Genomic DNA, 22421 nt, shown 5'->3' on the forward strand with positions numbered 1-22421 from the left:
GTTTTACCAACAATTATAAATATCGCCCGTGCGCATTACGTTGTTTTCGTAAGAAAGGAGTTTGTAGGCTTTTGGTTTTGTGGATGGTTTTCATGGGCTACAAACATGAATGACGCTGAATTCTCACTAAGGTGAAAATTAACTGTGCTGCCGCTACGTATTGCTCGCTGCTATGACGGAAGAAAGTCAGTGTTACATGAATGGTGTTCAACCTTGGTATTTAACCCTTTAGTCTTCTCTGTCTATACCACTTCCGTTGGTTTTGGAATTATGTGTCTCTATGACTGCTATGCAGACGATTCATGGCTCTTCTTTACTTTCTCTGAACTGACACAAACATATTCTCATACGTTCTCTCATGAGTTCACTACCTGCAACTCAACCGCTCCAAGACTGAAATCTTCTGGTTCCCTGCTGGTCCTTCCCGTTGTGGAGAACTCTCCAACTCATTGGGCAACTCACTGGTTCGCTGAGTTCACCAGTAACCAAAAGCCTGGGAGTTATAGTTGACTTAAGTCTTTGCTTCTTCCAACACATTGCGGCAGTAACTTACTCTTGCAGACACTTCCTCTTCAACATCCATCAAGTTTGTCCATGTCTCACATGACCCTCTACCCAGCTTCTGGTCCAGGCTTTGGTGATGCCTTGCCTAGAGTATTCCAATGCCTTTTTGTGTGCTCTCTCAAGCCTCTTTAACTGTTACAAAATGAGCTGTGCTGAAAAATCCTGCCAAAACCTCTGTCTCTCCTTATTTTTCTTCACTGACATCTCTAACTGCCCACATCAAGTTCATGACTGGTCATGGTCTACAAGGCAGCTAAAGGCTGATCACCTAAATTCACAGAACCTGTTCCATACCTACACCGCAGTAAGAATGCTTTGCTTCTCTTCATCTGGCTACCTGCTCCTCCCACTTACAAGGTGTCTAAAATTTAAAGTTCATCAGTTCTCAGTTGGGTTCCCAATTTGATGGAATGAACTCCCTCTGCCCCTCAGAACTGCTGACTCCCTTCCTCCATTCCAGATAGCTAGTGGAATACACTTTTGACAGTGGTGGTTTGGACCAAACAAGCTGCGATAATAATGTGTGTATGTATACATTTATACATTTGCCAGATGCTTTTCCCCAAAGCAACATACCACTCAGAGTAAACATAAGTGCATCTTACAGTAAAAAAATAATTTGTAATAATTTGTATGTTTACATGATTAAAAAACTTTTTGATACATACCATTCTACCTAGCAATGTAAAGTAGCAAGAAGTGAAAAACACATTATTCTTAACGGTATTAGTGTGTTAAATGGCCCCATCTAAAATCATTTTAAGTTTTCTATACGTTTTTATTCACTGTATTGTGAAAACATATTAGTAATTCCTTCAAAACAAATGTAATACAAAAAATGTGCAACATATGCTAATAAAACCTTTAACGGACTACATATTATCTTTTATTCTTTGAGAATTGTGTAATAAGTAATCAAACAGTAAATGTATGGCCATACATAAAATTGCAGTCAAATCTGTTTTAAACCACACCCCCCACCAACACCATCCAAACTGTACTGTACTGTACTGTGTTACATGAAGCTAGAAGTGTAAAAGATATATCCTTGCATTCCTAAAAAATGCTGAAACTACACTACTTATATATGAATATGTTTATTAATTCACATACTGTATATATTTTTAATGGTCTAGACTGTCATTTGTTAGGTGTAACAGAGGGGTGCATGGTGGTTCAGTAGGTAGTGCTGTTCCTTTCACAGTTCCAGGTGATAGGTTCAAATCCTGTGTTCTGCTCTGGCTGGGTGAAGTTTGCATGTTCTCCTCCGTGTTTGTGTGCGGGTTTCCTCTGGGTTCTCCAGTTTATTTCCGTGTTTTAAGACATGCGGTTCACCAGCAGAGTACAGTTGTAAACCCCCAGGCACAATACACAGTATATCAGCCATTAAAAATCTGGTATCATTTTTTGTGTTCAGAAATCCCACAGTATTTAATTGCTGCTTTTGCACGTATGCCTATCAACTAAATTCCTCCAACATTGCTCGCAGTCATTTTCAAATTTCAAGCTTATTCAATGGTACAATTTGTAGCAGTCACACTTATGAGTGAAATCACACACACACACACACAAACACACAGAGTCTGAAACCGCTTGTCTCGAGCGGGGTCGCAGCGAACCGGAGCCTAACCTGGCAACACGGGGCGAAAGGTTATGTGGGGGAAACACACCCAGGATGCGACCCCAGTCCACCACAAGGCACCCCAAGTGGGACTCGAACCCCAGGCCTGCCAGAGAGCAGGACCCGGCCAAACCTGCTGCACCACCGCACCCCCCTCTGAGTGAAATGGTGGAAATAAAAAAAAACACCAGGAAGGAGAGAAATATTGTGATTCGTTGAAGAAGTCAGTTAAGCCGTTGAATACCTGCCAAAAAGCACACAGGCCAGACTGTTATAATATACAGTACCATCGTCAGAATGAGTTCTCCCCAAAGTACCCACATTCCACACATTTTTTTTTTTCATTCTTTCTACTTCTGTCGGGGGGTGCGGCGGCACAGCGGGTTTGTCCGGGTCCTGCTCTGCAGTGGGTCTGGGGTTCGAGTCCTGCCCGGGGTGCCACGCCCTGTCCAGGGTGTGTCTCCTCCCCCTCCAGCCCTGTGCCTTGTGCTGCTGGGTTAGGCTCCAGCTCTCCGTGACCCCGTGCGGGACAAGGGGCTGTTTACATTGTATGTGTGCATGTGTGTTTCTACTTCTTAACTTGCCCTCAGGTTGACATTTCTTCTCTTTTTTTTGCACATTTCATGTCGATATGTTATTTGTGGGAGTGATTTTCCTGGGTCGACCTGTTGTTGGACATGGGACGTGATGGGATCTGACTTTCTCGGAGCCGGGGGACAGGGCAGGGGAAAGGGCAAAGTGGCCCACACATATGGCCAAAGGCCCTGCGTGTGGTTCTGCTTCATCAACTTCCAGATGGCGCTTTGCAGCGGAGACCGTGGCCACTTTCCGAGTGAAAGGAGGGCCGCGCGCTCTGGGGGGAGAAGCTCGGAATTTCGCGCACCGTTGAGGTGTCGGTGGGAGGGATTATTACCACACGCGTCCCTCTTCGGAGCCCGCGGGATGCTGGCTTCCTCGGAGGCTCCCGAGACGCACGGACGCTGCCTGAGGAGTGAGGAGCGCGCGCCTCGTCCGGCACCGCCGCCCCCCCAGCACGTGGACACCCGGCCGGCGCGCACCGCGCGTCTTCTCCAACAGGCGCGCTTCTCTGGAGTCGCGTTCCGTTCGGTCTCTCTCTGCGCTAGTAGTTTTTTCCTTTTCTTCTCTTTTTTTCTTTTCTTTTGTTAGTCTATAAGCTGTGCCGCGGGATTTGCTGAGGATCCGCTGCGACACGGCTTCGGTCGCGGAGCAGGAGCGCCGGCAGGATGCGGACGGTCACGGTGCAGTGCGGCTGCGTGTTGCTCCTCTGTCTGACAGCGATCCGTCAGTGTCGCGCCAGCAGCGGCGGCGGCGGCGGCAGCAGCGGCGCGCAGGTCGGTTCGCGCCTCCTTGCGCCTCCTTCCGCCTCCAGCGCACCTACTCGTTCCTTTTTTTCCTTACAAACCATAACCATTGTAAGAGCACTGCTCGACGCCAGTAGGTTACAGTATTTCAGGGTAAATAATAAACACATTTAATGATTTATCACTGCATCACATGGTGGCAAAAAGTTGTTGTTTGAACTCGAGCAAATAATGGAACAAAGCTCGGCGCTGCGTAAAACACTTGTTGTTTTCTTTTGCACCATGTCTGAGAACTGGGTTTAAACGCGTACAATAATTTCGTATGATCATTGATTGTATTTTCAGTGAGAAAAGACGTTTCTAAGTTTGACTTTATGTGGATGCGGACTGAGGCACAGACTGAGAGAGAGGAGCTGGAAACTAAGGGAATGTGAGCGCATTGCTGGGGTGATTAGAGACCCAAAGGTCCCTTCTTACGTGTCTCTCTGCATTTTTCCTATTATAATGCTAAAAAGCAGCTGCCTGCCTGTAACCCCCTCTGAAACTATTTCCTACTTACTTTGTTCCCTGACAAATAGCACAACACTCACTGTCTCCAAATGTCTCCTTAGTGCAAGAAATTCATTTAGCGTCAAAGATGGGAAAATACTTTAAGTACAGATCTTGTGATTTTGTCACTATCATTTAACTTGTGATAAATCTTCTTGTCTGTCTGTATAGTAGTTATAACTTGACTGTGAAATTTCCTCGACGCTGGTATATCTGGAAGGATGTTGGAATGTGCAATTGTGTGAGAGTTCCTCTTTTTGCCATTCTCTTTGTATCCCAGCACACTGGAATCATCTGCTGAATAGAAAATAACATTTCCTGGCTTTCACAGGTGGGAATAATTTACTAACTGGGCAAGGAAGCATTTAATTTTACCACCAAAAATTCTTCTATGTCCCAGCCGTAATCTGATCGTAGGACGTATTGTATTCCAAGGCATTGAGACTTGTCACATGTAGGGGGATCCGAATATTAAAAAAATACTCATATTAGTTATCCGCAGACTTGCTTCCACAAAGGGGGACATGTTCCCCCTCATAAAACCCATGTTCTATCATACACTGTTAAAAAAGTTTTTCAGAAGCCTGATACTGGTACAAGCTGAAATGTTACATTGTTTTGAATTGATATAAAATGTTTAAAACATACTCAGACCTAACATGCTTAAAATGTTTAAACCATACAATGGACTTAAAGAAAAATGTATAACAAAAAACTATTAAAGCTACACAGGGGCACGGGGGTGGTGGCACTGCAGGCTTGGCCGGGTCCTGCTGTCTGGTGGGTCTGGGGTCGAGTCCTGCTTCGGGTGCCTTGTGATGGACTGGCGTCCCGTCCTGGATGTGTCCCCTCCCCTCCGACCTTACGCGGCGCCATGTTGCCGGGTTGGGCTCCGGTTCGCCGCGACCCCAGGTTTCAGACTGCGTGTGTCTATTAAAACTACAAGTTTTAAAAAGTATTGCGAGATTTTGTTGCCAAGACTCTAATGCTGCCAAAGACCATTTACAGGAGAGTAGAGGTGCTACTGCGCCAGAGTAAGAACTATGTGCTACTTTTATTTTTCTTCCCCCCTTCCTTGGCGAAAAAGGTGATGGCAAAGCACAAAACCTGACGTGGTGTTTTCCCTGAGCACATCCTCATCTCCATGCTATAGTCAGGTAGCATCACCATCACTTTACATGACTGTCAGGAAGGCACTGTTACCTACCTACTTTGTACTTTTCCATTTTTCATACACATATAGTTTCACATTTTGCTGATACATTTCTCCTAAGCAGCTTGAAAGTATCAAATTGCTGGCAATTATATTCATATTTATAGAGATGGGCAGTTTTACCAGACTGGTTCAGGGTAAGTATGTTGCTCAAGGGGGGGAAATCAAACCTCCAACCTTTGAGCCCAAAGGCAGTAGCGCTAACCACTACCCTACCAGCTGCCCCGTTTCAGCCCTCAGTGTTCCGTTGAAAGTTTGTGTTGAAAAGCAGACAGCGTATGGTATGTTTTGGCATGTTGTAGAAGAGGCTAAACTTAAACTGGATTTAAATTCAACACTGCAAGGGAAATTAAGTCAGCAGAAAGGTACAAATGAATCATCGAAAGCTGTACCTTTCATAGGGTTCTTGCGAGAATTTTAACCGAGCGTGAAACGAAAATCTAAAGCGTGGAACTAATCTCGGGCTTTCGTGAGAATCAATGTCCGATTGACAATATGGATTTTAGTACAGAAAATAAGTTTTCTTTCACTGATTAGTGACTTTTATTTCTGCGTTCTGAGTTGTTCCAGGGTACGAGGGTGCGTTTCTCCGGGGTTTTTTCCCCTCCGCTTCGTGCCTTGCCATCCAAAATATACAGAGGACCAAGTCCTTGGACTGAGTTTCGATAGTCATCTGCCAAACAGCTTTCCCCCAGCTGTCGTCCCGCCGGCCTCGAGGCCAGAGGCAGAGCGTGGGGGCAGGGTGAGGCCTCACATATGTGGCCCAGAACTCATCGGAGGGTACAGACGAGGCACCGGGGTGAGGCCTTATGACGTAGCGTTCGTGAACGTGAGGAACGGGGATTTAGGACAAACGGCTTGGTTTTCAACCCTTGCAGCTGATGACAAGCGTGTCCTGTAGGAGCCAAAATGAATGTTTCCGAGCTGTAGTGTGTCCCGCCTTGGATATGCGTGCCTGCAAAAGAGCTACCGGTAGTAATAACTCAGTACACTTTAGCCTGCCCTTACCACCGAATACATTACAGTTCATGCTCGGTTCCAAGGTGTTTCCCTTACTGCTTTAACTGCTGAAACATCCTCATGTTCTGAAGTGCTGCTCCCTCACGGCCACTTTTTAACATCTTGTTCTTAAGTGTCATCACATCAGTACCAGCTGTGGGAGACAACATCCAGATCGCCTGCAGAAACCTTCGGCGGACAGGGCGCGTTCGCTGTAGCGACTGAGCGTGCGTTCCTGGCCGTGCCACCGTGTCTCAAGGCGTCTGTGTTTCTGTGCTCGTTTTTTGAAAAGGGCTGCATGGACAAGAACCAGGTCGTGGGCGTTCTTCGTCAGATGGAGAAGTTCCTCAAGGGACAGGAAGTACGATTCACCGAAGCGCTCCGGGTCATGAAGACCAAACTGGCTGCCTTGCAGAACTCCGTCTCAAAGTTTCCTCAGGCGGATCAGTACGCAGGTACGTGCGTGGGGCAGAGCGCGCAGGTGGTCGTCGGAAATATTTTCATCGCTTCACGCTGGGGTTTTCAGCTGGGGCGTTTTGGGCGATGTGACGCTCTAGAGGTTGCAACGGCAGCGCCTTGTCTAGATTTGCAGCCCTCTGCCCTGGTGCTCAACGAACCGGACGCGTCACCGCTGGCCTAACCGTGCCAATGTCCGTCTCTACATGCGCTCAGAACTGGCAAAGAAGCGGTGTTCAGTTTTAATTTTCATTCGAACCTTCGCGTCACACTCACGTTCACACCATTCTCTCTTATGAACATGTGTCTCGCCTGCGTATGACTCCTCTGGGTGTCCACCACGTTTTGCTCTTGTGTTTCCAGTGCTTCTCGAGTAGATTCTCATCTTTTTCTCTAGACTGTTCCTCCGTAGTTCCTCCCTCCATTCTGTCTGCATGTAGCTATGAAAAGATGCATTTAAATCATCTGTATTATGATGTATTTAAGTGATCTTCAGAATAAATTTGTTTGAGCACAAGGTGCTTTACCGCACTATTTTATTTGCTTTATCTGAAGACAGGTGTGTTTCCACGAAAGTGAAATTGTTTCCAGACAAAGAGCGCAAGGGCCACGGGGAGGCCCCTCAAAGCTCTCCAGAAATGCACAAAGTTTGAAAATAGCAAAGGAGCCGATATGAGGTCTTACAAGTGTCTCTGTTCGAAGGGCTGGAAGTGAAAATGTAGTATTCTTCGACAGCGAGCCCAAAAAATTGTGTGTGCTCAGTGTAAGGGTGCGTCCACTTTTTTTCTTCTCACCCCTCAGGTACAAGCTCATCAACTTAAATGTGTATTTCTTTCATTAACGTGTTAGTTAATTTTCGTTTACAATAACAAAATGAAGTTGTATAGGACTTATTTTTCTTGCTCACAGTGGCACGGCGCCTGGGTGGTGCGAGAGGATGCGGGTTTGATCCCCGCTCAGTCTGTGTGGAGTTTGCATGTTCGCCCTGTGTCTGTTTCCTCTGGGTACTCTGGTTTCCTCCCACACTCCAAAGACATGCTGTTCAGGTTCTCCCCATAGTGTGTGAGTGACACAGAGAGTGTGTGTGTTCCACTGCTGCATGGATGAGTGACCCAGTGTAAGTAGTGTATCTAGCAGTGTAAGTCACCGCAGTGAATAAGGTATGTGGGCTGATAGTAACACTACATAGAGTAAATAAATGTAAATGCTTAAAATGCAAATAGTGAAAACACCCCTAATAGGCCTGTGAAATATAATGTAGAAAGTTTTCCAGTCACCGAGTTTTCACCTACCTGCGGTATAACTGTGTCCTGCTTTTCGGGTTAGGGTGGATATAACAAAGCAAAACCATTTTGGGATTTTCACTTCTTTAGCAAAAGTGCTTCGAGCAGGTAAGTGTTTCCAATAATACAGTTCCGTTATTAAAAATGCGAGCAGCCGTATGCTTGGCTCAGCTACACGTGTTTCAGCGTGGTCTCGTTTTCTGCTTCGTTATGTGCACTTTGACGTAATCCAGATCCCGTCCTGGGGTTACAATAAATCGGAAAAGGACGCAAGACATAGACCAACCCGCTTAGCTTCTCTTCGTGGTGACGGAGGAATTGCATCACATTCTGGCATGCGGCACGGAACACGAAGAGTGCTCAGAGTTTTAAAAAACAAAAAACCCTGTCAAATCATTTAGTGGACATGATCAGACGCTCAGGTTCCGGACCCCATGCGCACGGCCCTACTGGGGACATTTCAATACATAACTAGTAATTGGGAGATGGAGCACCGGCGCGTCATGGGCACCCGTCGCCCGTTCCTCCTCCCTGTCGTCACGTGCCGAAGAACTGTCGATGAATCGAGACATTGACTGCATCTGTTTAAATGAGGAGAGCAGTCCCCTCTTCAGAGATTTAACTCTGCAGTGTTGTCTAAGTTGACACCTATTGTACATCCAGCCAGCTGAGAGTTTGAACCTGCGGTGCTTCAGTCCGTTATCGAAAGTGGCGCCCTGATTGAAAGCACGCTTCTGTTGACATGATGAGCCTCTTCAGCTTTGCCAAAGTCTTTGTGACTTGACCATCACATGGGAAAGAGAAGTGTTTGAAACACCGAAAGGCCAAATGGAAGCCCTCCAAGTAGTGGGGACGCATTCTGGTCTTGATGGTTTTGCATGTCGTTCCCTCCATTCGAGCTGAGACTCGGCGGATGGAGTAAACCGAAGCGTTTGTACTCCATCGCGGGTCGGACGGCCTGTCGGCTGCAAGAGAAGGAGAGGAGTTGCGCTTCCGTCGGGCGACTGAGCCGTCAAGCGACCGAACCAACGATCCAGGTAGCGGCACCAAACAAGGCCGCTTGGAGACGAAGCTTGGCAGATGAAAAGAAGCTTCCGAAGTTTCTGTGAGGGCATGCGGATGGAACAAGCGGAGCGAATGATAATGAAAAGCGTCCTAGTGTAACGCAGTGCATGTATAAGTGGGGGGTCATTTACATCTCTCGATAGAAAATCTTGCGAAATCTTCTCTTTTGGACAGTAAAGAGTCACTAGTAGACTTGCCTTCATGAGCCATGTGCTTCCACTTAATCTCTTATTACCAGTAATGGATGTTTATGTTGCGAATATAAGATTCTCTTCCAACCTTTTTATATGCAGTCTTGTGCAGTGAAAGGCCCTGGTCAACCTGGATAAATCAACCCAAATTTGCACTCGAGAAACAAAAGCGGTGCTGTGAACCAGTAGCGAAACGAAATGTCTCGCTCTGCTCGATGTTGATGCGCTCGACTCTGGGCGACCGTGATTATCTGCACAGAGGCTGACAGAAATACACAATATGTTTCTTTTCTGCAAACTGTGTCTATTAATACGCACATATATTCTGCCAGCTTTTGAAGTGCGTTCAGCACCCTGCACGAGGCTGTCTCAAAGTGTCTGCGTACGATATGTTGAAATTATTTGTGTACAGATGTGCCGTTGACATGCAGATCAATTATGTTTTATTTGTTTGGCACAAACTCTTTCAAAATAAATATGCTGAGGAATCCAGTTGGCTCGTTCACCCGCTCCTTCGCTCCGTCTTGCACTTGGACTTTCATCCGCAGTAATCTGCTGGGATTCGATGGGCCATTTCTCAGCTTCTTTTCCCATGAAGAGTTTCCTGCGCTCACGACGACACACCGATGTCTGCCAGCAGAAAGTACATCATGCTTTGCTTCATTCCTTCTTTGTCTTCTTTCATCATCCCTTAGTAGTGCTGCTGCCTCACAGCGCCTGGGTGGTGCGAGAGGACGCGGGTTCGATCCCCGCTCAGTCTGCGTGGAGTTTGCGTGTTCTCCCCATGTCTGCGTGGGTTCCCTGGGTGGGTGCTCTGGTTTCCTCCCACACTCCAAAGACATGCTGTTCAGGTTCACCCATAGTGTGTGAATGACAGAGAGAGAGAGTGTGTGTGTGTGTGTGTTCCACTGATGTATGGATGAGTGACCCAGTGTAAGTAGCGTATCTAGCAGTGTAAATCACCGCGGTGAATAAGGTGTGTGGGCTGATAGTAACACTACATAGAGTTCGTTGGAAGTCGCTTTGGAGAAAAGCGTTTGATAAATAAATGTGAATCTTGGCCTTCGTTTCATTCTTTCTCTGCTGTTCTCTTTTTAACACCACCTCCGTCTTCATGTCTCTCCATCAATCTCAGTTTCTGTATCTCCCACTATCCTCTCTTTCCCCCCAATGCTCTGTCGCTCTCATTCTCTCTCTCTCTCTCTCTCTCTCTCTCTCTGTATGTTTCTCCAGGTGCCAAAAGCTGCCCGTCCCTCGAAGTGCCGGCTCATGGGAAGAAGTTTGGAACCAAACACCTTGCGGGTCATGAGGTTCATTTCACCTGCAGTTCAGGGTACCAGCTGATGGGTCCTGGAACCCGCGTTTGTCAGGAGGATGGCAGTTGGAGTGGAGTAAACACTGTGTGCAAAGGTAAAGCCCTCTGTCCTCCAGCCCTGTACAGCATCAGGTTGTCCTGAGAACGCCGTGTTCTTTGCTAATCTCTTAGTCTTTGACAGCCTGGGATTTTTTTGCATTATGTGAATTAATCAGAAAAACACATTCAAGGCAACAAAAGCATTTTCACACATTAACGTTCTGAATGACTTTCACAGTCCCGTAATTTCCAACGGAAATACGTAACATGTTCACAGACACCTTACGCTGCTGTGCATCAAATGACCGATGATGTTCCTAATGCTGGAATGCAAAACCGAGATGTTTAACGTCACATGCTTTTGGTCAAGTGTTTTGCAGAAGGTGTAACTTCGCTTTCTGGGTGAAAAAACATTTGTAGGTGACACATTGTTGTTTCACCACTGTGGTAAGTTTTCACATACCACCGCACTGGACTGGCTACGTCAGACTATAACCAAGCGTGAACTTTTTACACTCGGTCTATACAAAATATGGATGTGCAGACTGCAGATGCTGCCTTGACCACAGTATTAGTATGGTAACGATCATGAAGTCACCCAGTCGACCAGTGGGAATGGAGCTGAAAAAAGAAAGCGGTTCGTTACTGGCCGGGGTGAAATTCGGGGGATTAAAAAAGGCAAGCTTGACAACCCCCCCTTTGACACAAACACACCCCACGCAAGCACTGTCAAACCTATGCCCATCCCCCACCCTGTCTGAATTGGTGGAATTCTTTAGCCCGGGCTGCATGGCTGCCATATTATTTGCCTGCCCCGGGAGAACTTCGGGGTGACCTTGGCGGAGCTCTCTGAATGCCAGGCTGAAATGGAGAGCTGGATGGGAGCAGGGGGAGCCGGGAATCTGGACAGGGGGGGTGCGATCCAGTGAAAGGGGCTTCTCACACATACAGATAAGAAGGAAGAAAGGGCCCATTCTTCATGCTCGTGGGTCTCCTCGCTTCAGCGAACCAAGCTCTTGTTGAAGTGGCATTAGATATCCCAGGACGCGGGGAAAAAACACCTGTATTACATTCCATGCCAAGCATGCATTTGCCCCCCCCCACATCGGTACCGGGAATCTCAGACTCGGCAGCGACCGGATCCCCAATCGGACAACTTTTATTTGACCCCACTGGACTCCTAAGCCAGGTATTTGGTCCCAGGTAGGTAGGGGTTAAGGCCATGTTCATTTCATTAAATGGCCCCATAGCCTAACAGCGCACAAGTATGCTAAGCATGCTATTGATGGCTTTCTCCGGCTGAGCTCTTGGCACCAGCGAAGGCATTCCATGGGCTGAGCCTGCTCACGGTTCGACTGCGGGGGGGCAGGCTGAGGGGGGACGCAGCACAGCCAGTGTCCATTACAACATTATTTCTGTTGCATCTGCCAGGGGTCGCGGCCCAATATGAGAAGATCTACACTTCCAGCTTTCCTTGAGGATGCTGTTTAAAGATGGTGAAAATATAAATACATAAAGGGGGGGGGGGGGTCAAAATATCCCAGAAGAACCCGTGTAGGGAAAACGCTTTACATTCGTGAGATTCCTTTTACCTCTAAAACTAGGTAACTCGGTGCTTGGGGGAACCCATTAGCGCAGGAAGAATTAAATATTAAAATTAAATTAAAAACAACTTCTGTGCGTTTCATTCGTTTATTTAAGTAGTGTTATTCGTAGTTTGCTCTGCTATGCGTTTTCAAAACAGGTGATCATTTTAGAGCATCTGCCTCACCTGTCACCGATCAAAATACTCAAAATATCACAATCTCACCTCAATCACTGCGGTAGAGTACTTCTAGATCGCAGGACTTCTTGATCACCGGAAATGATGAAACTGCATTAGACATATTTCAGAAGGAAATCATACATCGATCTCTAGATTGTACTGCCTCCAATCAGTCATCTGCCTAAATATATTATACCTATTTGAAGTTATACCATGTTTTTGTCTAGTTGAGCAAGTGGTAAATAGCAACACTTCATATATGACCTAACTGCTATTTAAATACACTAAACAAATGTTATTATGAGTAAAATTTTCTTATTTCTGATATTTTCTTTTTCAGGCAGTAGTGTGTAAGACCTCTGCAAGACATGAGCATGAGTTGTTTAATGAATGGAAAAGACCGCCGTTACAAACTAATCAATAACAGTTTATTAATGAATCAGATTCACGTGAACACAACTATTTCATGGTTTTAGTTTATATAAATGTAAAACATTTTTTAAAACTCTTTCAGCTCCTTTGTCATGATTTTTGTACATAAGCAGGATGTATTTTTCTATCTCTAGTAATTACTTTTCAAAGTTATGTTCAGCGGCGAAATTTTTTTACAGATTTCCACATCTGTGAAAGCTGTAAAAAAAAAAAAAACACTTTGCAGATGAATTCATGAGTCCGTTTTGCTGGATAAACTACTGAAAGAGCCCTTCCAAGATCGTGGCATATAGTAAACATTCAATCCCCTCCCCTGTGCCTTCGGCGCTGATTGGATGCGTTTCGAGCCACTCTCGTGAAAGGGGTTTGCTGCGGTTCGACTGGGGAGGCAATGGCAGCACTTGTCAAGTCTTCAGCATTGACCAGGTTGTGGTTTCAGAGTGATTTTATCACCCGAGAGCTTGACCAGGAAACCCAGGCACCGTGTCCCGTCATGAAAAGGTGTCCCCATGTGTCCCCATGGCGGGTGGCACAGTGGCGCAGCTGGTAGTGCGGCTGTCTCAGAGCATCTGGGTACCATGAGAGGATGTGTGTTCGATCCCTGCTCAGTCTGTGTGGAGTTTGTGTGTTCTCCCTGTAAAAGCGTGGGTTTCCTCTGGGTGCTCTGGTTTCCTCCCACACTCCGAAGACGTGCTCTTCCGGTTCACTCATAGTGTGTGAGTGTGTTCCACTGATGTATGGATGAGTGACCCAGTGTAAGTGGTGTATCAAGCAGTGTAAATCACCGTGGTGAATAAGGTGTGTGGGCTGATAGTAACACGTCATAGAGTTCATTGGAAGTCGCTTTGGAGAAAAGCATCTGCTAAATAAATAAATGTAAATGAAAAAACACAAGAATTCCTCATGTCCAAAAAAAAACTGAACAAAAGGGTGCTGAAATAATTTGAGTTAAATTTTTCTATATCTTACGTTGATTTTAAACAGCCTGTTTGTTTGTCAGTTAAGCTACGTGACCCTTGACTTTCCTCCACCTCTAAACCGCTTGCAGAACGAAAGCGCTGCATCCCAGCCTTGTGGAGGACGTCCAAAGCACAACAATAGTGCCTTCTTTGTTCGGGTCTTCTTGGCTGGACGGTATTCTCGCTCACTGAGTCTGCTTTTGTACCGCGGTAATGTGATTTGTCCTGTGAAAAATGAGAAGCAAAAAGTTTCTCAATTTCTTAAGTTGTTAATGAATCGTGTCCCTTTTACATTTCCGTTTGTATGTATATTTATTTATTTAGCCCACGCTTTTCTCCGTTTACTCTGCTTTTCTTGTGGAAGAAGTACTAAGTCATCGCTCTTTCCCCAGGTGAAGTGCCTTTAAATTCACGTCAGTGTGACAAAGTGGTACATTGCACACAAATTTTACACTTTCGCAATCACAGATGAGGAACGAATGATACAACAGTTCAGTTTTGACACCCAGCAGTGTTGTCTTTGAGAGCACCAGCGTTTGCATCTCTGGTGCTGCTGTAATACCTTGGATCAAGGTTCTTACCCTTATTTACTCCAGTAAAACGCCACAGTAAATGAGCCAGTGGTATAAACTGATAAATAATTGAAAGTACCTTGGTATACAAGCCAGATATCATAAGTCATGTTGATCAAAGATGTGAGCTAAATAATAGTTAAGATTATACCTCTCAGACTGTGGACTTGGTTTTAGTATTTCAAGTATATCAAGAATTTCCTTCGGGATGAATAAAGTTCTGTCTTATCTTATCTTATCTATTTCACAAGTCTAATTCACAAAATTTAATTTTCTGGCACAGATTACTTAAATTATAGAGAAATGGGTAGATACATATATTTTTTTTCCTTATTTAAAACTGTATTTTGAAACGGTTAAGACCGCTAGCGATTCAGGAATTCAGAATGAGGTCTCAGAAAAAGAGACTTCTGAGCTAAAGCAACTTCATACTCGAGCAGTTTCTCGGTAAATTTCACGGAAAATTTTTGCTACTCGAGTCGTTTTTCAGAAGTAACTGCTTTCACTGGAGTATTTCCGGTTACTCTACACACTCCTGGTGTAGTACCTTAAAATAAACCACGTGAGCGTGAATACCTGTGGGGTGCGTGGGCCTCCTTGTGCGTGATGGTCCTTTCCTTCCTCTACCTTATTATAAAGGCTTTCTACTTGAATTGAGAAGCCTGGTGCTACCGCATTAGTCATCGCCACCAGCCGAGGTCACCGTTTCGCGGTGATTTCACACACGAATTCGGCAACACGCCTGTAGCGTTTCCGCAGCCCGAGATTGGGCACACGCTCCCGCCCGTTGGCCTTCTGCGTCCGTCCCTGGAGCGCGACTCTTCCGGCACTGGACCCCGTGCGCTGTAGGACGTCCCCCTGGACTCTTTAACAAAGTGTTGCTGATGGCTCCTGTTGGCTCCTTGCTGTCCGGAGGAATCGGTTCTCCCTGAAGTACAGCGTCAAACACGAGAGCGATGCCCAGCAGCACCGAGATCTCGTGAAAACTCAGCGACATCGGGCCCCAGCGCTGACCTCACCGCCTCGCTCGCCATCGCGAGCTCATTAAACTTGTCGGGAGAGCGACACCCGAAAGAGAATTCAAACACGCACTTTCTGAACCGCTCGTCCCATACGGGGTCACGGGGAACCGGAGCCTAACTCGGCAAGGCAGGGCGTAGGGCCGGAGGGGGAGGGGACACACCCAGGACGGGACGCGGTCCGCCGCAAGGCACCCCAAGCGGGACTCGAACCCCAGACCCACCGGAGAGCAGGACCCGGTCCAACCAACTGCACCACTGCGCCCCCCCCAGAGAATTCAAACAGTTCGCCCTTATTTTCACTTGGCAAATCAGATTCTCATCTCAGTTTCCTGACTCTTTGGGGTCTTAAAAAGTGCAGCGTTTGAACTTTCACGCTCATCTACTTGTGCGGCACACTGTGACACTTTGATAGCTGTTGCTGTGCAGCGTGTTGCGACAACACTGTTTCTCTGACTCAGACATCAGCGAGTGTGTCAGTAACCCCTGTCAGAACGGAGGGACCTGTGTGGACGGGCTCAACCAGTACAAGTGCGTTTGCCCTCAGAACTGGAGCGGGTCGCACTGCCAGCACCAGACTCAAACAGGTAGGCAATGCAGGGGGGCTACTGAGGAGGGTGCACCCTCTTCCTCCCTTATTCCTTTATTATTATTATTATTAGCAGTAGTAGTAGTAGTACTACTGGGGTGGTGTGAGAGGACATGGATTCGATCCCCACTCAGTCTGTGTGGAGCTTGCATGTTCCCGGCGTGCTCTGGTTTCCTCCCACACTCCAAAGACTTGCTCTTCAGGTTCCCCACAGTGTGTGAGTGACACAGAGAGTGTGTGTGTTCCACTGAGGTATGGATGAGTGACCCAGTGTAAGCAGTGTATCTAGCAGTGTAAGTCACCGCGGTGAATAAGGTGCGCGGGCTGATAGTTACACTACATAGACTTCATTGGAAGTCGCTTTGGAGAAAAGAGTCTGATAAATGTTAAATTATTATTATCTTTAAGTAGTAGTACCTAAATTTCTATTTTTTGCTTGGCAAACTTTTTCTCTAAAGCACAGTACAACTTGCAATAGACAGAAGTGCCACGACATAATAATTGACACATAATAAAGGCCACTGCATAATAATACTTGAACATTATTATTACTATTATAGTTATTATAATGCCTTCGCCCCTGTCACTCTAACTCCTAAACCCATTGGCAGGCTGTTCTGATACACAAGGTTTAATAAATAGTCCAAACGGTGGCCCTAACTTGAGAGCGTGAAGTGAGCGCATCACTCTGTGTGTGGTTGTGGGTGTGCTCGTGGGTGTGTTCTTTCCTCGCGACACAGACCTTCTCTGAGCCCCGGGCTGCAGGCTAAGCCGTCTCCTTTGCCCGTTTCCTCGCACCCAGCGCCACCAGAGTGGAGCGTGATGAACGACCCGGCGTTCAGCCGGAAGCCGCGCTGCGCCAAGGTAGACCGAGCCCAGCACTGCAGCTGCGATGCCGGATTCCACATGAGCGGCACCTCCGATAACAGCATCTGCCAGGGTAGGTGCCGGAACGCACGGAGAAGGTCTCGGCCCTCGTGGCCTCAGCCGGTAGCGTAGCGGTTAGAGCTGTTCCCCTCGGACCCACGGGCCACAGGTTTGATTCCCACCCCTGGCTGCAGTACTGTTGAGTAGGGTACTTACCCCAAATTGCTCTGGTAACATTACCCAGCTGGGTAAATAATTGTGCGTTGACTAACACTGTGAGTCACCTTGGAGGAAAGCATCAGGTAAATAGATACATGAAATATACTCTTGCTTTTCATTATGTCATCTATTATTTTTATTACCCAAGCAGTGAATGAAAAGAGCGTGAAATCCCTCCGTCGGCAAAACCTGAAAACAGAGTAAAACTGAATGTCCTGTTGGCCGTAAGTGGAAGTGAACCTTTTTCTCATCCTTAAAAAGGAGCAGCAGTTGTGACAATTTAAACTGAGTGCTTTTCTTTACTGAAAGAATCAGTGTGCGGTCAGCGGTTGGGGTCACTACTGCGAACGCCTGTAGGGTGTGGGGTCTGCCTGCCTGCCTGCCTGTCTGCCTGCCTGTCTTCGTTTTACCCCCGTCTCTCCTCCTGATGTTCACATTTATTCATTCAGCAGAGGCTTTCCAAGCGATGTGCACTTCAGGACCTACAAAAGTGAATTTTCCCCTTGTAGCCCCCTTGGCCCTCAGGGCTCTGTAGCCCAAGGTTTGGGTATGACCGAGCGTGCCAAACCCGTGTTCTGTTCTGTTCTGTGTGTCCCCCCCCACCCTCCTCCGTGCAGACGTGAATGAGTGTGAGGTCTACAAGCATGAACACGGAGGGAAGCTGTGCGTTCACACCTGCGTCAACATCCCGGGCTCCTACCACTGCTCGTGCCCCAGCGGCTACAAGTTGCTGCCCGACGGCCGCAGCTGCGAGGGTATGCCGCCGGTCGGGGGGGCGCTTGGCTTCGCGTGCAACTTTTCAGCCAAGGGGACCCATGAGATCACAGCACTGCGAGTGCGAGTGAATGAGGGAATGGGAGCACTGACACACGCTCAGCCAAAACTGTCCTGTGCCAAAATAACCAGCTCCCAGGACACCTTAAATGAGCTTAAGTCATCATTAAGTCACCTTCTTGCCTGGGGGCTGCGTCAAAAGTCTGTTGTAATGGTCAAGAAGGCAGAGCTGAGGATATTTGGTAAGGCCATGTGGTCTGGGGTTAGGGTGAGCCGTCATTTCTATCCAGGACAGGCTGTCACAGAGGCCCACTGGTGCCCAAGTGGCAACTGGAGCAAATGACCTCAGAGAGGTTCCACATTCCCGCCCAGAGGAACGCGCGGGATCCGAGGCCTTTGGAGACACCGAACAGCGGACGGGCCTCGGAAACTCGGTCCCGGCGGCCAGTAGGCAGCCGCCCCGCTGCGGGCCACCGGGCCGAGGGCCGTCTCGGTGCGCCTTTCCCCTCCATCGCTCTCTCTCCTCTTCCAGATGTAGACGAATGTCTCACCCAGCAGCACAACTGCACCCCCGGGACCACCTGCATCAACAGCGGGGGCGGCTTCCAGTGTGTAAACCCAGAGTGTCCACGATCCCACGGATACATCAGCTATGTTAAGACATCGCCCTTGTAAGTGGACGGGAAGTTTTGCTGGGCAAAATATCGCACTGTAATACCAAAGCCGCTTTTTGAGGATGCAAAATCAAATATTGAGAATATTACATATAACTGTGCGCTCAAAATCCCTTCATTTCCTCACTGTTAGTTAATGTATCTGTGCGATTTGAAACGTTTCCCATGAGATCATTGTGTTCCGTCATGGCCTCACAGCATAAGTGTATGATATACGAAGCAAAAAATTAAGTAATATCGTGATCCTACGGGAAGGGGCGCGGTGGGTTGGACCGGGTCCTGCTCTCCAGCGGGTCTGGGGTTCGAGTCCCGCTTGGGGTGCCTTGCGACGGACTGACGTCCCCTCCTGGGTGCGTCCCCTCCCCCTCCGGCCTTACGCCCTGAGTTGCCGGGTAGGCTCCGGTTCCCCGCGACCCCCTATGGGACAAGCGGTTCAGGCAATGTGTGTGTGCGCGAGTGATCCTACGGGGTGAGAGTTGTAGAGAAAGGGCACAACCAAAAGTGACGGGACGTCCTGCGTAGGTATAACAGCCAGCAGCCCTTCTGGGGGGGGGCGTGTCCCGCATTGCCACGTGGTTACACATATTGCCTTGTTTAGGGTGTAATAAAGGTATGAAATATACCTTTCTGTCTTCCCTATCCAAGCTGAGACCATAATACGAACGTAAGCATTTTCTACTGTGCTGTAAAACTGAAACATGTTGTTTGGAACCTTAACTTTTATGGGAGGAAAAAAAAAAAAAAAAAAAAACGTACACAGCTAAAAGTGAGGGCTGTTATTTAGAGAAGACGAACACAATCGCTGCGTTTGCCGTCTTCAGCGCATCTTTATTTCCCGACGCGTCTCCCTCGCTGTCCCTCCTCGCTGCCCCCCTCACCGTGTCCCTCCCCGTGTCCCTCACTGTGCCCCCGCAGCCAGTGCGAGCGCAACCCCTGCCCGATGGAGAGCCGCTCGTGCCATCTGGCCCCGAAGACGGTGTCGTTCCACTATCTGTCCTTACCGTCTCAGCTGCAGACCCCGGCCACGCTCTTCCGCATGGCCACGGCGGCGCCCCCCGGGCGGGCGGGTCCCGACAGCCTACGTTTCGGTATCGGCGCCGGCTCCGCCAAGGGCACGTTCGTGATGCAGCGCTCCGACCGCCAGACGGGCGAGCTCATCCTCGTGCAGCGGCTCCGCGGACCGCGAGAGCTGGCCGTGGACGTGGACATGTCCGAGTACGCGGACCGCGCCTTCCAGGCCAAACACGTGGCCAAGGTGCACATCACGGTGTCGCCGTACGACTTCTGAGCCGCCGTACTCCCTCCCTCGCGGCGGAAATAAAGAAGGTGAAAAAGATTTTTTTAAAAAAAAAAAAGCCTCAAACCTGGTGCGTCAATATTCAGCCCTCCTTCGTCCCACATCTCGCCGCCCTCCAGGAAATTCAGCGATGCTCAGGAGCTCTTGTCTTCCGGGCCACGAGCCGTTTCAGAGAGGCGGAGAGGAGAAGGACGAGCGCGAGGGTCTAACGCGGGCATCCAGCGTACGGAAGCGCGCGCGTTAAACGGTGTGTGTCCGAGCGATTCGGACACTGGTACGAAACAGCGGACAGAGTAACCGAGAGGACTTGAGCGAAGCGACTGAACGTCACGTGAGCGGCGGGCGGTTTGCGTCGAGCTCCTCGTCGGCCCGAAGAGCCCAAGCGCCCCAGTGCCCCTATTGGACGAGCACTGCCTTCATTTGCCATCGGGAATTAAATCCCAGTTCCATCCTAAGATTATGAAAACCCCATAAAAACCAATCAAGTCGTTCCATATTTACCCACGCGTGTTATTTCCATCGCCCCGTCCTGTTATTTCTTTCTCATTTGTTTCCTTCTTCCGTGTTTTTGTCACGCGAGCCAAAATGTACACGCAAATTAATTAATTTAAGCTTTGACGAGGTAATATCTCTGTCTTCTATGGTTTTTTTTGAAGAACTGAAGACCGTGTGTCATTATCCAGATGCAGCAGTACGTTATTCCATTATAATCATCCTTTCCAGTCAGTATATGGGGTATTTAACGCTAATGTCACTAATTTTGTTTTATTAGTGTGTAACTCGCACTGTATTGCGCATTAATGTTTGTATGTATATAAAATAAAGCGAGCAGTAGAGGGCTCTTTTTCTCACCAAGGATGAACACTTTTCCTGCAGAAGAGGGATCAGTTCTGTTATGTCTTGAACTTAGTTACTCGACGACTGACCAACAGTGGCCGGAATGACTCATGTTGGACGGACATGAAGCAAATGTGTGCCAGGCCAATGACCGCACCCCCACCCCCAGATGACAATCAAACTGTGGCATCTGCTGCTCCCCTTACCGGGTTTTTACCTGGCGATACCTCTTCGTCGTAGAACCGCGAGGCTCATTCGTCTACAGACGGTGTTATCGTCAAGGTCCTTTACGGTTCAGAGGTCATACGGACAATAACCAGACACGTTTCCATACTCGCTGGAATAACAAGTGGCCGGAAATTAAAAATACACTGCAGCGTGTTTTTGAACTATATACGGTATTTGAAATGTTCGCCACATGTGTCCTTGCTCTCGGAGCCCCGCTGTTCTTGAGGTTTAAATCTCAATAAGAGGATCAAAGGAACCACAAGCTTATGGGACAGGGTGGGGTTGGGGGCGCGCGTGCTCCCATTTTACATTCGGCTCCAAAACGACATCGCGCTTCAACGGCGAACTCCCGGCTACCGCGAGTGACGGTTCGTGGCACGTTTTTACCCTTTTTCGAGCACGCCGTACAGACGATTTGCTCCGATGCACCCATGCCGTCAAAGGCCACCACAGCTGGATGTCGCTTATAACAGAAGGGCACGGTGAAAAAATATGAATTACGTGCTCCGTTTTACCGAACGCAAAAACGAGCTCATCGGCAGCGGTTCGAGATGCGGGGAGCGAGGCCGCGCCAAGTAGCGCCGCGAACCACCTGCCACCGGTCCCAAACGACAAACCCCGAGACGCTGCTTTGGTATCGTGCCACAGGCATAAACACAGCAGCGGCAGCAGGTAGCGGGGTGATTCGGGATACGAGTCTCGAACCCGAAGCCAGCCGGGGCACAGCGGTTGTGCCTTTAACGCTGCCAAAGACCGTCCGTGCCTTTGGGCGCCAGAACCCCGCAGCCCGGAACACGCGGCACCTGTACCCGTTCCAGCCGCACTCCTTGCTTCAGGGAGAGGAAGGAACATTTTAAGTTAGAAATACTTAAAATCGTAGCTGGGATTTGAACCAGAAAGTCACCTATAACCCATAAGAAGTACGGAGAAATCGCCGTCTCGGTCTGCTTTGTCCCTTTCGGTCCCTATCTGTGCGGAGCGGTAAGAAACGCCGATGAGCCAATAAATTAGTTCAGGTGGATGTGGAATACAGACGGAGTGCAAGTTCTTCTCTTATGGATGTGTTTTACTGGAAAATAGGGGCTGTAATGGGGCAGAAATGGCAGTGGCTTGTTTTCCCGCATGGGGAGATATTTCTGGCCAGGGTCCAGACAGCATGTGCTTCTTAGAAGGGTGAGAAAGACAAAGAGGGGTGGGGGTGGGGGTGGGGGTGGGGGGGGTGCACTACGTGCATGGCTCGGAAAGGAGAAGTCTCACCGCTCTTGTCCAGCTCTAGCCAGCGAGTCCCACTGAAACCCAACCTCAAGCAGGTTCCCGGACCAGACCGGCACGCGGTTACGGACCGGGCTCGGCGGCACGCCGCTCGGAACGGGCCCTGCCGTTAGAGACCCCGACCGCTACGAGGCCAACCAACCCCCAAGGTTAAAGTGCAGCCGCCGGACCGGTTCTCACGGCCTCCGGAAAAGGTGGATGAACACGGAGCAGCACGGGCAAAACCATGAGCCCTGACCTCCGTGTCCAGCGGCACCTTGTCCAAGCCCGGAGCAGAGAGAGAGCATCATCTGCACTAAA

The 22421-nt window shown here is 48.4% G+C and overlaps 1 protein-coding gene across 1 annotated transcript; it reads left to right on the forward strand.

Moving 5' to 3' along the window:
- Positions 1-3091: 3091 nt before the first annotated feature.
- Positions 3092-20628, forward strand: fbln7 (fibulin 7). Its single transcript, XM_029254306.1, has 8 exons — positions 3092-3537; positions 6561-6723; positions 10497-10673; positions 15826-15951; positions 16756-16893; positions 17657-17794; positions 18346-18484; positions 19403-20628. Exons 1-8 carry the CDS (start codon positions 3430-3432, stop codon positions 19773-19775), a joined length of 1362 nt encoding a protein of 453 aa, XP_029110139.1. The 5' UTR covers positions 3092-3429; the 3' UTR covers positions 19776-20628.
- Positions 20629-22421: the final 1793 nt, after the last annotated feature.

Source organism: Scleropages formosus, chromosome 8 (assembly GCF_900964775.1).
Source record: "Scleropages formosus chromosome 8, fSclFor1.1, whole genome shotgun sequence".
Taxonomy (NCBI): Eukaryota; Metazoa; Chordata; class Actinopteri; order Osteoglossiformes; family Osteoglossidae; genus Scleropages; species Scleropages formosus.